Below are 17,049 nucleotides of genomic sequence, written 5' to 3' on the forward strand. Positions count from 1 at the left end.
AAAACTCATGAAAGCAGTGTTTTTAGAACGGGTAATAATCACCACCTAAGTCTGATTTTCTGCCAACGGTTTGGTAGTTTTTCAAAGCCTGCGGCCCAGAAACGTGGCAACGAGTCCAAAAATAGAAAAACTTCATTTCGGATGTCATGTACAGAATGGAATATAACAAGATATAGCTACAAGTGTAAAAAAATTAGAAGTCTGAAGGAGCAATGTCGGGGCTATATGGTGGGTGTGTGGCAAAAGATCCCCTTCGAGTCCGTACCGAGTCCACCCGGTGAATGCAGGCACATGTGGTCTTGCATTATCCTGATGAACATTACCGTTTTGCCCCCGAACTCAGTTCAACGTTTTTCATTGATAGCAGCATCAAGATGGACTAGCATCTGTCTGTACACCTTACTTTCGAGGGTTTTACCTTAATCTAGATACTCTTTGTGGATAATAACATGGTAATCCCATCAGATGCAAAGCATGATCTTTTTTTAGTCAAACTGTCATTTGCAACCTCTACCAACAGGCTCACCAAGGGCAGACCAACCCTCTTTTCGGCCTGTGTTGCTAAAGTAAATCTGCTTTTTATAACAAGGGACGATCTAGTCCAGAACGTTGTCCTTGCGTTGCTCGAGCTATTCGAGCAGATTAGTGCAGCCCCGTACAAGTCTGTGTTTATTTGCTTGAGTCAGCTCACGCGGCATCCAGCGATTGAACTTGAATGTAAAGTTTATGCGACGCATAGCGCAACTAATGGGCATGGCACTAACATCTAACTCCTTAGAGAGCTCTCGAGTGGTTGCATAGTGATCTTCCACAAATTCTCGCAGGCGAGCCTCATCACTATCAGTAGGACGGTCAGAGTGCTGTGTTTTTTAATAATCTTTGTTTTTGAACATTCGGTACCAAACCTTCCCAATATCGTATAATGCAACACTGGTAAAGCTGTACACATGATTTGATCACATTCTGTAGCTGAACTTTTGCAATAGAACTGGAAATAAATTATTGTTCTAAACTGGTAGCGTGACAGTTCCATTTCAGACACTTTGTACTTAATGATAACAATACTTTTTACAAATTTCACAACACAATGTTCTAAAGCAAGTATCGTTCTTTGAAATAACAAAATTCGTTTGACAAAATATGATTAAAAAAGGCCAATGCGAATTATTTGCGCAGACGATACTTGCCGTGGCGGGAAACTTTCGTTAAAACCCGATAATAGTACATACATACTCATTATTATGAATTATACCTTTATTGTAAATAACATTTATTAATATAATATTAATTACGTAATCTCTTTTTACGGCTATTTTCCTTGTAACGTTCTGCCCCATCTCTCCGAAACATTGGGTACATCTTCCAAATTTCTATACATTGAAAAGAGCCTTTCCCTTAATACGCTTCTTTCCAGTTTAACCAATGAGATCTCTTTTAGCGCTTTACACCCAGCTTTTACTGAACTCATCTTCATTCAGCCTTGAGACTAGGTACGCCAGCGTAGCACTTAACTCCAACCACAGCCACACTAGAAATGCAAAAAAATGCTATTTGATCTTCTACTTAAACTACCAGCGACTCTACTAGCTTAAAGCCAAGTACTGAGCCACCATTCATTTCTTACTTCAATATGTCTATTCCAAAAAATGTCTCTCCTTTCGTCGAATCAATTCTCAAATCAAAATAAATTGCAATAAGAATTTTAAAAAATTCAAACGCTGAAATAGAATGCTAATACATATAAATAAAACATGACATGTTTTTCTGCCTTTTTAGAACTCTGAAATATTATCAACAGGTCTCTCTAGAGATACATGTTAAAGAATTTTTGTGGCAACAACTTCATTTGAGTCAGTTATGAAATACATTTCTTACACAGATGCGTAGAAGTAAACTCAATGATGATTTTCAAAGCACATTGTAGAGTTCACTATATTCCTTTCCCTTATAACATAATACCGAAATTAACCAGACATTTCTAACTGGAATTTTATTTTACACCCGGTGTCATATGAGAGTTCGTAAACTGTTCTCTTTCATTCGGTGACCATTTGTTACTTTTAAAATCGCAATGGAAAGTAATATGTATATTTTTTACGCTGTTGCTACAAAAATTTTTTAACATGAAAAATTATTATTGCGCATAGGAGAAGATACAGGTGCTAGCGTATTTCATTAATATTTATCAGTGCAATGCAACCTTTACAACTTCATTGCTATTGCTCATCCAGGAGAGCTGCTATATGACCATCACTATGTTAAATGAATTGCTCGGAAACTTTACCGTGTATATAATGAGACAGAGCCAAGCCCAGGTATCTAAGAGAAAGAGCTTGCTTGTTCAGTAAAGAAGAATTTAGTCAATAGATTTCTGAATATATCAGTAACTTTAGTAAAGTACCGTTCACACTGGGATTTACGGGCTACGTTTTTCCTATGGAAAAGAATCTGAACTTATGCACAGTGAAGCTAGACGACACATGGAAGCGACACCGTTAGCTAGGATAAACCCCACTGTAAAAACAGAGCTTAGTGCATTTATAGCTAACTCAAAGAAAATTTCGTTTTGAGCTTACATTGTAAGGATCTTAAGTTTTACTAACGTTTATTTTATTTTAAATCTTTACTATCACTTCTTATTTTCTACTTCCGGCCAGAATTATAAGCGTTAAAGTATTTATGCAAAGTTTGTCTGGCGAACGCCAAGTACTTAAGTTGTGGCTTTTTGCCAAGCAAAAGAGAGGAAGCAGTTAGTCGAAGCAGGCCGCTTACCTTAGAAGTTTTACTCAGTTGCTGGTTGCTTTCCAGGCCAGAGGTTTAATCCTCTTGATAATTTTAAACGTATTGTAGTGTTCACAGTTCTCTGTACTACATACGGCTTCCTGTTAATATAAGGCCAATCTTCCACGTTTATTATTTTAAAGTTAAATTAGAGTTTAGTTGTATTTTTATATTTTTACGTTTAGACCACAAGTAGTGGGTCTTTGTATTCCGAAGTACGGAAGTTATTGTAAATAGAGAAAAATAAAAGGTTTTGTATACCCTTCTTGTGTATCCTGTCTACTTCCCACAGTTATTGAACATAGCTTTAGTAAGCTCTCTGTTCCGAGTCAGGTCCTTGCATGTTCCCGAAGAAAGTAAGACGGAACATTGAACCTGATAACATGACTAGCTTTTAGCAACTGCGTTCGTGTATTTTGGACCAATGGTTCGCTTCAACGGGTCGCTTCCTTAAGAATACAATTATTCTTGATTAAGTGTTTCCTGAAATATCTTCAAGAAGAATTCAGCTGTCTATCTTAACATCCTGCTGCCTGTTCGGAGGCATTCTGTGCTTTTAGAAAAGTAATAAAAATTCAGACTTAGTATTATTCAAATTACTGCTATTCAAGAAAATTTTATCGCCCTTGAAAACATAACGTTAAGTTATTGAATACTCTATGAGAAAAGTATATTTATAACTCAGAAATATTTTGCATTTATTCCTATATTAGTATACATTTTTGTTATGTTAAATGAATACAATTAGCTATTTAGAGACTGTGATTTTAGAGGTATATTTCTGTCTTCAAAGTTTTTAATGGGTGCCTATTTGCGTTAAATTTTCAACTCGAGTGCTTCAGAATCAGTTTCGGGAGGAAACACATTTACGTTCCATTATATTTTATTTTTGTACACTTGTAAGTTTCAGAATTTATGACGCGTAACTCCGCTGGCATTGTATAATATTATATTTAAAATGTGATTACAGCGTTTATCTGTAGTATCTCTTCGGTTAATATTAGATGTTCGGTTAATATTAGCTGCTGAATATGGAGTTGGAAGCTTAAATAAGAAGCTCGCAAATGTTTTAATTATTAGCTCTTTCATATTTCACTTAATTATTTCGTGCATTTCATATATTTCTAAGTTAGATTGTCCTGCAGCTAATTATGAAAATTATCATTTCATTTTCTAGCTAAAGGAATGGGATATACTTTTCTGACCTTAAAATAAGACAAATTTTCCCCGCTTAAATGACATTCTGGAACCTTACTTGTCTTCTATACTCAACGAATAAAATTCCACTGGAATTCTATACGCAGCTTAACAAATAAAACTGCACTGGAAACACTGAGGTGACTATTTTGCACTCAGTTACGAAATATATTGCTTTAAAAATATCTTATATTAACTATAATAATGGCGAATATAGTTAATTCTATTAACTATAATCATAGCGTCTCGCAATGAAGGCTAGCTATGAAAAAGTAACACAGAAAACGTCTACCCGACGTTACTTCGGTAACTCCTGAAATGAAGTGATAATATGACACGAAATAAGACACAATTTAATTACACGAAAACTTATATTAAACATGCCAATATCTCGTTGGCATCTACATCTCGTTAAAACTACATCTCGTTGCTACATTCTAAAGATTTCACAGGTAAGAGTCCATCTCGTGACGTCAGTCTTTGACTGATCTGGGTTGGCGAGTGAAATGATGCCATTTGTAACTAATGATACAAATACCTACAGATTTATCATTTGATGTTTTATGAAACGTAACATTTAAAATTATGACGCATGTTTATTACTTTAAAACTCGCTAGCTTACTAAGCAACTATATTATAAATAGAAAGATTCATTAAAGATCATATGAAAGGTAAAATGATGATGTTCTGAGAACAAACACTTTCCTAGACCACGAAAAAAGTAAATCAAAGGTCTAATGTCTTTGTATAAGGTTGCGTGAGTAATAAATAACCCTATAAAATAACATAACGACGCCCGAAGCCGGAAAGGCTATTTTTAATATAATTCCACCAAATTCTGATTAATTTAATCCCAACATTTATAATACCTGAAATCTTTAATATAAGATCCTTACATATGCTTAAACTAATTTTTTCTTATTTATTTTTAAGTTTTAAAATGAGCAAACCTGTTAAATCTCTTTCAAATAGTTCCTAAATACTCTAGATGATAGTTTAAATTTTTTCCATATAGATTTGTTTGAATTTGACTCCGTTAATTTATTTCTAAAAATTTGAATTTTGTGAAATAAAAATAATATCGCGGAACTCATTAAAATATGGATATTATTTAGTTACAGAAATAACAGTTTAATAGCTATTATATGGTGAAACAATATTCACGGTTAAAAAATTTCCTCTTCCCAGAAGTTAACGATTAAGATGAAAATATAGAATAAGATGAAAATATAGAATGTTTCTCATTGTTTATGCATTCCAGTAGTCCAGTTCTGAATCAAAATGCATCGGCGAATACTATTTAACTTTAAAATTTTAAGATCTATGTCATCATACATTAGTAATATACAATATAAGAATATTTTATACAAAGCCACTCCAAACAATCACACAAAGGAATGAGCTATTATAAAAGTCTTTCATGTTAAAATAAAGTTTTCTAAATATAATTTAATTTTCTCGTAACAAAAATCTAAATAATACAAGACATAAACTTATGGTATGACCGCTGCTAATCAGAATGAAAATTAAGGATTTTTTATTTCTCTTCCTGTCAGCAACAGTAAGTACGGGGATATTTTTAAAGGTTTGTCTCCTTCATCAAATAAAGATCTTCCAAACTGAATTTAATTTCATTACTTCGTTAATAATTAAATAACATAGCGGATTAATATGAACTGTATCATAGTATTAAATTATTGTCTCTCAAATTCTACCATAATAGACCGCACAATCCATTTAAATTAGTTTGGAAAAATAAAATAATTCTTACCAGAAATGTAGAATAAAATATATTTTACTTGAAATGACGAAACTGAGAATCCAGCGAGCTCAAATTGAATTACATGCTTAGATAAATTTTATTTGTTACCGTGTATTGAAATTTTATTTCAGCTTCAAAATATTAAGCTGCAGGCAGCAAAATATTATTTATGAATTGTTCTCGAGTAAGACAATTTTACAAGGGGAAAATGACGTTTCACCCAATTAATATTTTGATATCCTATTAAATACTTAATCATAAAGAATTATGCAATTAACTAATTGGTAGGTGCAACTGCATCACAAATCATTTACTATATGCGTGAAGCAGAAACGGAGTAGCATTCCGTTTAATGTAGAAGAAGAAAAAGATTAGAAGGAATGAATATTGAATATCTCAGATTTTACAAGAATAATAAAAAAAGGAAAAAAAATATATATAAAACAAAATCTGAAATGTTTCAGATTTTAAATTACGTCCAAAGGGGCGTTTTTTAACATTTTGTGTGTTACCTTTCTTTATTAAATATCATGTTCCTCGCACTTAAACCATAAGATCCAGTGCAACAGCAATATCGCAAAATAGTTTTAAAACGAGCATATCCTTAGAATTTCCGATACAGAGACTCACGCGCTGGAGATAAAAATGTTTTTCTGCACAACGTTGCCATTGCTCGCTTTGAAATCCTTGAGTTTGTTAATCAAAATTTCGTCAAAGTTTTAAAAAATAGGAAATCGATCATAAAACAAATTTTAAATTTCAAATTTGGTCTTCCACATGCTCATATTCGTTGGAGGATTGACTCTATGTACCGTTGTTTTATCACAATACGAGAAATATACATACATTTATGCAGATTTTTCATTATTTAATTTCTTCAAATATAATGCAGGACTCTAACATTTTGTGGCAACAGTTTGAAAAGTGAACCGACATTTATGAGTCCGACGCAAAATGCCAAAACGAAACTAATAGTTCTTCGGGATTCAAATCCCTTTGGACTAATAATATTAAAAGCCTTTTAATAAAGAACAATTTAAAATAATTTTTAGTAATATACAAATTAAAAATTCAGTTTTAAAACTGTACTTGGATTTATCAAGGTGATACAACTGAAATTTAGAAAATGTTAAATTTGAAGTATTATGTTATATTTTTTCATTCATTTAGATTAAGAAGCACACTCTTTAAATGTAAGTTGATAAAGTATATTTGGTTTATAATTTTAACCTTTTACAACTTTAGCTAATATGTTTAAAATTGAAGAACTATTTAAAGCTTTAACACTGGTAAATCTAAACATGGAATGCTAAATTTTCTCAAAAAAATTTATACATCATGATATTTATAGCTACCATGAGGTTATATTGGTGTTCCAGGTCAAATAAAATTGCAAGAATCACGTTTATTTTTTAATGAAGGATTCTGTAGGAATTTAAGAAGCCATATCTCTAAGGAATGTTGAAGTAAAATATTTAACAAGACTTTAGGTTAGTATTTAAAAGGTCTTATTGAAGAATATAGGAGAGATTCAAAATTTGCTTTTAAATTCGATTATCAGAATGTACCATCCAATCATTATATTTTAATATTTTTCTAAGTAAGGGTTTAATCAAAATCAAACAGACATGACTTGATACAGACCAGCAATTCTCAGCCGGTAGTACGCTGGAGAAAAATAGATGGTACGCAAAGAAACAAAGTATTTTTAAGAATTAAATTCAAAATTCTACTGAAAAAAAATAACAAGCGATAGAAATTTTCTGCGATCGAACTCTAACTGATGATTTCAAACATAACAAACTTGTTAACGTTTGGCTGCCGGGAAGGAAAGAACTTAAACGCGTTTCAAATAAAGCTATCAAATTTTTATTGCCTGTTTGGACAACCTATTTATGCGAACAAGGATTTTCTTCCATGTTATATTTTAAAAATCAATACAGAAGAAATTTAAAAGTGAATCCTAATTTACGGTTAAAACCAAGGAGGTTAGAATAGAAGGAGGGAGGGTTCGCAGTTTCCTCCACTATCGGGGAATGAAACTCCGCCGAACAAGCGGCGTCCATGTTTGTGACTTCAAAACATTGCATTACGGCAGTGACATGTATGTGTTTGTAAGCTGTTCCGTGCATTTATTTTCCAGTAAAATTATGTTAAATTTATAATGAAATCCCCCGCTATTGTTGAATTTTTGTTTTAAAGTAATAAAGATGATATCCATAATTTACTATGTACAGCAAATTGTTAAGAAATAGTTCGAAATCTAAATGCATGCGCATAACATTAAAGCCTTTAAAAAATGATGTTTCTGCATATTTCACGGATTCGCTTAGGTTAGAAAATAAATCTTAATAAAATAAAACAGAATTCATTGATTTCAGTTTATGCGCATTTCATATTTATTAATCTCAAAGAAACTGCCTTTAATTCAGTTGAATTACAGAAATACACCTATATACGTTTTTGGATACATCTTTCCACATGTTCAATTGTGTAAATATTTTACTTAATTTTATCACTATACTGCTCAGAAATTTCTTATACAAAAAATTTTTAACAACAGAACAGTTTATCTTAACTTTAAAAAATGAATAATAATTAATATATAAAGAAAAGCATTGCTTTATTTACCACCTTTACAATTAATAAAAATAGTAACAATTGATTTCTTACTTTTCATGAAAGTTATAAAACGAATTAACTAAAACGTTCAAATTATACAATTTAAATCCTACCATATAGCATTGTATCTTAAGGAACGAAGATACCAGCTATAAACAGAAACATTAAAATGTATTTAATATATTTTGATTATAGTTATATTAAATAACCTATTTTAAGTCCTTCTTTTCACATCTGGAAAGAAAACCACATGACATTGTGATATTTTTTGACATAGTTGTCATATTACATAAAAAAAAGAAAATTAATACTTACGTGTGAAAAATAATGCCCGGAATTTTTTTCGAGAATCTATTTATGCATCCATATGCAATACAAGCTGACATGCTTCAAAAAGAAAAGAAAAAAATGTTGCAATGACAGACTTCCCTGCACAAGTCACGGTGATAACAGGAAGATGGCCGCCAAGCTTCACCGTTTGAGTTGAACCTTCCCTCCTTCTATTCTAACCTCCTTGGTTAAAACTAATCCTAATTTACGGTTAAAACTAATCCTAATTTACAGTTCAAACTAATCCTAATTTACGGTTAAAAATAAGTAAAATAAGACTAGTAGAAATTGATCTCTCTTAAACAGCCCCAAATTTCCCACTAAATTTTAGAAATATTCACAACAAAATTCTGTATAGAATTAACTAATTTGCACACTAAAATCCGCACTAAGTTTTAGAAATTTTAGTATAACTTAAATTTTGATAATTAAAATTGTAACCAATTTTTAATCTAATATTTTATGTGCATAATTAATACAAATATCCAATAGGTTGTGCAAATGGCAAAATACATTTTTTTAATATTTCTATTGAGGAAGTTGAAAGACAGTCATCGTAAAATGTAGTGATAGTATTAAAGGTTTTCCGTTTTTGTTTAGATAGTACGCTTTAATCGAAAGATTGAGAACCGCTATTATAGACTGTTTGATCTATTATTAAAGACATGTGTTCTCAATGGGTGTAGGTGCCAGGAAGTTTCGTTTGAACAAACATCAACCATTACGCATTTAGCCAAGAATGGATATGCTAGAGTATATTTATGACAAAGCTAGTATCGTAGAATTCGAAGCTTATGGAATCTTTCGAAATCTATACAAAAAGAAATATTTTAAGCATTAATCATTAAAACGTATCCTGATATTCAGATAATTTAAACAAAGATTTTTTTACTACACATATTTAAAAAGCTACTTAAGAAAGCTTTACCCATTGTTTCCTCAAGATAAAAATATTCACATTATCTTAATCTTAATCATGTATTGAACAGAAGTTGCTTTGTTTAGAGTTAAGATAAAAACGGCTTTCGTAATCACTCTTCTTAGTTTCTATACGATTCTCTTTGTGCAAAACAATGACATTGACACACAAAAAATTAGCAAATGCTTGCCAAAAGGAAGTTATGAAAGAAAATTGGAACTTTACCTTCCGACTCTTTAGATTCAGGGATAATATCGGGACCCTTTTCACTTGCACTTTCTTGGCTCTCTTCCAAATCTTTTTTCTCTCTATCACAGCTGAAAGCAAAAGGAACACAAGTTTGTGACATAAGGTGAAATAGCTATTTATTCATTAAAAAATTTTAGGAATAACACAGAAAAAAAATCTGATTTCCGGGTGCTTAGCAAAACCACAATAGACTCTTCTATTATCGGGGGGGGGTAAAAAACAATTTTTATTGTTCTTAGGTTATGTTTTTACATTATGATGCACATTAATCAAGATATTTGGCCCAGATAAGACATTTCTCTCTTATCCCTTTACTACATATTTCTGTCAAATAAAATTTATCGTTTCAGAATATATGGGAATAATAAAGAGAAAAATGGACAAGGGAAAATTTACAATATTATTTCTTCTGCGAGAAAAGCACCCAAACAGGCATACTATAACACAAACTAGTAATTATTGTACAATTCGATATATATATATATATATATATATATATATATATATATATACATAACACGTTTAGCACAAATTTATATTATAAAGCATGTATAATATAATTATGATAATGTTTAAAGCAATGAGACTTATTGAATTGTTTTTCTCAGAAACACTTCTTATGTTTTATCACAGCATAATTATTAAGTACTTTAAAAGAAACCTCTTCAAGGCGTTTCATTTTCCCATTTAGAGAACTTGGTGTCATGGCCAAACAGAAAGTATTGAATTTCACTTGGAAGAAATTTTTATTGCATGTTTCATCTGCACGCTATCCAGTGAGAAAACGTGCATAGCTTATATATTGCATGATTATGTTTTTTTATTAATTGTATATAATTTGTATTTAATTTAATTGCACATGATCTGCAATATATAACCATTGTTAAATCATCCGTTAAAATAAATAACTAAATCATAAAACTACAGCCAGAAGTATAGAGTTATTAATCTTATGTTTTACACTGACTGTTATAGAAATACAAGACTAATATAAATCAAAAATTGTTATTTATGTTTTGTAGTTCATTCTTGTTTTGAATGCAGGTTTAATTTATGTAATGAAATGAACTTATTCTCCAAATTAAACTGCTTAAAATACAGGAAAATTATTAATAATATTTTTCAACGTAATTATAATCTAGGTTCTTCAGTCTTCCTATGCTTACCTGCTGTAGGTTTAGCCGTGATTTTAGTTAACGGGGATGTCATCGCTAGTATTACAACGGTTAATTGGGAATCTTATGTAGTAACAAATGCAATGTTTGAAATATTATGATTCTGTGTACATTAGTTCTTATCTCGTCATTACTATTTCAGCAATAACCTATTAGTAAACTGTATATATATTCTCCCTTATTGTATCTCTTAGTTCTGAAGCAAAATTATTTCATTTTCTTAGTGTGACTAACAACAGTTTTCGAACCACGAGCTTTATGTTTTCATAAAGGTCTCACTTTTGTTTGAATCGATACAGAAATTATCACTTCTGAGACATATTTTTTTTAAATTACAAACTAAAGTGCTTATTAAAATGCATTAATCTGCTTTAGAAACAGTATCATTCACCTAGCATGTAAAATCTAAATTAAAATTTTCGGACTACAAATTTACCACTTGAAAGCCATCAGAAATAGATTTATGAAACAAAACGATATTAAAATATGTAAATTTCGAAATTCATAAATATGACAGTAGATAACTGGGATTTCAATATTATGTTATTTAGGTTTTTCAGTGGTATATTTCCTACGTTTCTGCAGATAGATTTCGTGAATTGTCTCAGCGCTATGATTTGCAAGAGTCAACGTTGAGGTAGCAACTCGTAAACGGGAACTCGTGAATTGTTTGCGTATTTTCAAATTCAGTTAATTGACGCTGGGACCCATTCCAAGCTACTGAAAATGTTTGTAGAAGGTCAGCCAAAATTGCCTGTGTGAAAGAAGCCAATGTCATTTTTGTCCATAATTACCCATCGAGAAGATAACAATAAATGCCGCAAAATGTATTGACCCAAACAAAGTTGCCTTCATTAGTAGGAATTTTAAGCATGTGGATTTGAAGTTTATGGTCCTTCAATCTTAAGATACCGTTGGATGCGGAGAACTTGGTAGATGAGCAAAGTAGTAGGTTAACCCATAGTAGGGTTAAGTTCTCTTCATAAAGGGATCAAGACTCTGTTTCGAGTTAGCAGATCATTGTAGCTTATACAAAGAGAACGCAATATAATAAACAATTTTAATGCCGTTCATGAAAAGTTAAGAAAACGGAAGTAAAGGGCTGATAATTTTGGCAGGAATGCTTGTATGCGGATATACCGACCTCTACATCATGTGGAAGACAGATTCGTAGACGGTATAAGGATACGATCTGGATATTTTATCTTGAACTGTATAAGAGCCATCGTCGTTACATTCTTTTTAGACTAATGCTCTATGTCACGAAACACGTCTTGTGAAAGTTTGGTTTCTGAAGCTGGAAATCAAGCATATAGCAAGGCTCTCATGCTGATCCGACCTGAAACGTGTGCAACATACTTGGGATGGTCTAAGAGGAAGTGCTGCGGAGTGACCAAAACCTTGTCTGACAATTTGAGACCATGTGGACACTTGTAGAAGAGTGAAAGAGATTGCCTTTAAATTTGCTGAACCACGTGATACATTAAATGTTTAACAAATTTTGCGCTAAGTGCTGTTGGAACAGCTAGACAGCACTTAACACAGCTAGACAGCACATGCTAAGTGATGTCTAGTTGTTCGAGAAGATCGCATGCATTTTTAATTTCGTAAGAAATATTCAGGAACATAAATTATTTAAGCTTTTTACTTCTGAATCATCGAACATTTGAAAACTTGACAAGTCCTTGACAGAATATTTTTCTTTTATGTTGAAGAAAAATATTTAACCCACATTTTATAGGGCCATGTGATAGATATTTTAATTACTTTTAGTAGTGTAGTTGTTAGAACTTTAGGTTTGGTTTTCTATTCCGTTTATTTAAATAGAATGCTTATTAAACACAATATGAAACGCAAGTATGTTGTTATTAATCACTGATATAATTACTAAAATTCTGCAGATAAATTAGGTTCACGCACAGGATCACGTTTCATTACACAATAAAGAGTGTATAAAGAATTTTAATGATTACTTTGAAACCTTAAAAAGCAAAAGATTTAGAAATTGTGAAACGGAAGTGACTTATTGTTAGAATAAATCTTTTTTAATTCAAGGAAGTACTGCATAGTATAAAAAGAACTGTCACTAAAGTCATTAGTCATAGAAGTCATTAAAATTCTCGAGTGTTTTCTAAAGCACTGTAGTTTTTTTTAACCCACAAAACTACTCATATCCAGTGAGAATACCTTTTGTTGCTTGCATTTTTACTGTGGTATTTTCAAATAGGGATTTATTGATTTCATTTATGGGAAAGATGCATTTTTACTAAATAAATATCTTTACATAAGATTTTACTCTTTTCCCAATTTTCATAAAACTTCAATATAGCCAGTTTATTCGTTTAGGCTTATCATAATATCAAGCTAGTTCCATCAGATAATAAACCATTATATCTTCCATCAGATAATAATCTCAGCGTTGTAGGTTATACTAGTTTACTTTGACATTTTAGTTTCGTCAAGTAAAAATTACAGAAACAGCAAAAATGATTTTGTTTTTAATTTTACATTATTAAGAAGTCTTTTTTAGAAATTCGCATTAACACAATTTTTCTCATTAAAATGTCTTAACCGTAAATTTTTACCATCAGAAATAAAATGGACGGTAGCTAAAACATTTTTTTACGTCTGGTTACATGACACACTAAATTTTTTAACATATTTTGATCTTTCAGCCTCAGTTTTTTAACATAATAAAATTCAGGCCTTTTTTCTGTTACTAAATTTGTTTAAAATGATAGAAACTTTCTTATACTATTGGAGCTAAAATTACGGATAAATTCTGGAACTGCCGTGTTTTACACAGATAATTTAGCTATAAAATTTGATGGTTCATACATGTTTGCATATTAGATAAAGTAGATTAACTGTTAAATTTAGCAAACAAAAAACATAAACTGTCATAATAAATTTTACTGGCAATCACAGACTTTATCATGAGAATGAAGGAGATATTATCATATTTTTTCAGATATTAATCAATGAGCTACATTCATATTGCACTTTGGCAAAAATTGATTTTATGGATTTTCTGAAAAAAAAGGCGATTATAAATGTAATTGAAAAAAAACTGCAAATATTTTGAATATTATTATAACGACCGGGTTTAAAAAGAAAAATATTAGAAAATTAGTGATAACTGTAAAGCGGTCTTCATTAAACGTTAGTAATTATAGCTAATAAATTCGCGACATTCATTAAATTTAGTCATATTGTTAGCATATTATTGTCATATCAATAGCAAATACGAAAATTATTCCCGACTGAGTAAAATTTTATAATCTGATTGTATCATAGAAACCTATACTTTAGAAAGTGTTATTTAATTTTCTAAGTAGAATTACAAGAAATTAAAATAATGGTTTTATAAGAAAATTCTCGGAACATCACTTGCGAAACGAGCTGTGATGGTCTGCCATCGGCAGGTTTGAGGTACACATGAATAAGTTCATGTTCGTCACGACGAATGCGAGCTTTTGTTTTGTTTAGAGGTTTCATTATCGTTTTCAGTGTGCAAATTCCTTATCACGAAAGTTAAATAACAAGACGCAGAGTTGAGACCAATCTAAATATACAGTTTGTTCTCGAGACGGAGCATGATGTCTGCTTCTTAGCAGATATCATCGCGGGATGCCGCGAGGTTTGTGTTGCTCTAGATAGGGGCGGGTACCGGACGACACCCGATTTGTCATATAAAGCCGTCCGGTCCTGCATTCACCTGAGGATCTGTACCTAGGCAGTCTCAGCCACGGGTGTATATAATTTGACTTCACAGGACTAGAGCCCGAGTATTGTGCTCAGGTTGGTTCAGGCTTGGCAGGGACAGTACTGGTGCTGTCGTGTCTGTTCCTCCGGCTGTGGTGGAGCTATATAGTACATTTTGTCGACTAAGTTCACGGGGGTTTGACCCCATTCAGTTCTCGTGGCGGGGACTGACAATGCGGACAGTGCACCTTTTACAATGTGGTTTTGCCAATGGAGTGGTGCCCGGCGGCAAGGTGACAACGTAATACTTTTGCAACGATTAATGTACTGCCCAATGCTTCCAAAAGCCGGGCGAGGACTGCGGGGGTTGCGAGTGCGAGAACGAGGTCCCACGGACGGGGATATCCCAAACTCTGAATGGGTCCCACATAATGAGGACCTGGGAAGGAGGTATTTCGTCCGGTGTGTCTGTCACTTGTTTGATCTGTTGTGGGATCCGGATAATACCCGATTAGTCTATGTAAGCCGCCCGGGTGTCCGAACCCACTTTCACCTGTCACCTGTTTGATCCGAAAATCAACCTTCAAAGACATGTGTCCGTCCCACAAATCACCAACATTGTCATCGTTTACTCTTTATTTCCTTTGCTTTGGTATTTCCGAAACTGCAGAGTGCGTCTGCGGAGCAAAAGGCTCTCCATACCAATACTTCTATCAATAGTCTCTCACCAACGTCACTCACCTGCGTCAGTGCTCCAGTAATGTAGACACTTAAAGACGCTTTAATATACAAAATCGTGTGATGTGGACAAGATATATCAGACTATCATCATGACTGCAGACCTCGGACAGGACATCTGCGAGGTTATAAAAGACTTTCACTTATTGAGCTACCCCCTTTAGTCAACAATAGAGTACACAATCTGCAATGCAGAGCTGCAGCATATTTCGCGCGTAATCCGAACACTTAGTGTATAGTGTGATCAAGTGAATTGCAATGAACGTTGAACCGCGAACTTAACCTTTAAACAAATTCTTGTTACCCCCAAATATTAGGCTTGTGTGCCGTATTTGTATTCGTCTAAACTCTCGAATTGTGCTCCTTTGAGACTCAAGGGAGTTGTAGCTTCTCCCCAGAGGAGGACATGGGACGTACATCTGCTTACCTCTATTAACCTGTCTAGTCTGTTTTTCTCTCTAGACGTATACCTCCTTATCTTTGCTTAACATCAGGTGTCCTCGCCCTCCGTCACCTGTCACTTGTGTGATTAATGAATCAATGATGTTACTATGGAGCATTGACCGTAAATCCCTTACTGGTGAGGGCTTATGCAATTTTTCTTGGAGAGGTGAAATTTTTGTTTTCCAGTGATGCATTTCTCTAGAATTTTATCCAGAACTGGGAGAAGATTTATGGGCCCACAAGATTGCGGTTATCTGGATTTTTTTTTTTTTTTTTTTTTTTTTTTTTTTTTTTGAGAATAGAACAATCTGCCAAGTTTTAAGGCAAGAGGGAAAGCAAGTAGTTATAGGCATTTGTTACAAAATTCTTTTATAATTCTATTATCTGCAGCATATATTAATTTCATAATTTGATTTTCTTTCGCGTCTAGCCCTGGCGCTTTCTTTCTTGCTAGATGTTTAATTATCTGGATGATTTGGAAAGAAAAAAATGTCTTTTTGATTAAGGGAATTTTTGGGCAGTTTCTTAGTACCTTCTTTTCTTCAGCGTCTTCTTTAAAACACTTTGATGCAAACACTGAGCCAAGTATTAGATTAGTTGCTGTAAATGAGGCCTTCATCAGAGTTATTGAAGAATGGAGGGATGCTGGGAAACGTATTTAGGAAGATCTGAATACATTATTCGCTGATATTTGGAAGGGGGTCATATGTAACTGTTTTTAGTATATATGATAGTATCTCAGTTTTGCTGCAATAATAATTTTCTTGTAGATTTCCTTTTCTTTGTTATATTTTTCGAAATATTGCTTACTTTGTATTTGTCTGATTTGAGAAATTAAATGTAATATATTTATGGTCTTACTGAAAACTGTAATCCAGGATTCATCTGTTGTCAATCCTTTTTACTAGGTGACAAGAAGAGCTTCAGTAAAATTGTTAGATCTTGTTTACTTAATTGTCATATCGGTCCAGCCACGTTCTTGACTTAATTTGAATGAAGGTTCATCTTCAAGATTACTGTAAATAATCAGGTTGCGTTCATTGATGAAGTCTTGAAGTTTTCAGCTTCTTGTGGAGGCAAATTTGTATTCCCATAATTGATTTTGACAGTTAAAGTCTCCACAAAT

The 17,049-nt window shown here is 32.6% G+C and overlaps 1 protein-coding gene across 2 annotated transcripts in view; it reads right to left on the reverse strand.

The window, feature by feature from the left end:
* LOC118185611 (protein turtle-like) overlaps positions 1–17,049 on the reverse strand; it is an 886,541-nt gene that overhangs the window by 65,271 nt on the left and 804,221 nt on the right. For both annotated transcript variants that reach the window (XM_085818674.1, XM_085818673.1), the window contains exon 11: positions 9,838–9,929. In XM_085818674.1, the coding sequence (XP_085674800.1) occupies positions 9,838–9,929 (92 nt within the window). The remainder of the gene's footprint in view (positions 1–9,837; positions 9,930–17,049) is intronic.

This window comes from Stegodyphus dumicola, chromosome 6 (genome assembly GCF_044657685.1).
Source record: "Stegodyphus dumicola isolate Sdum_Otavi_A_Nest chromosome 6, ASM4465768v1".
NCBI lineage: Eukaryota > Metazoa > Arthropoda > Arachnida > Araneae > Eresidae > Stegodyphus > Stegodyphus dumicola.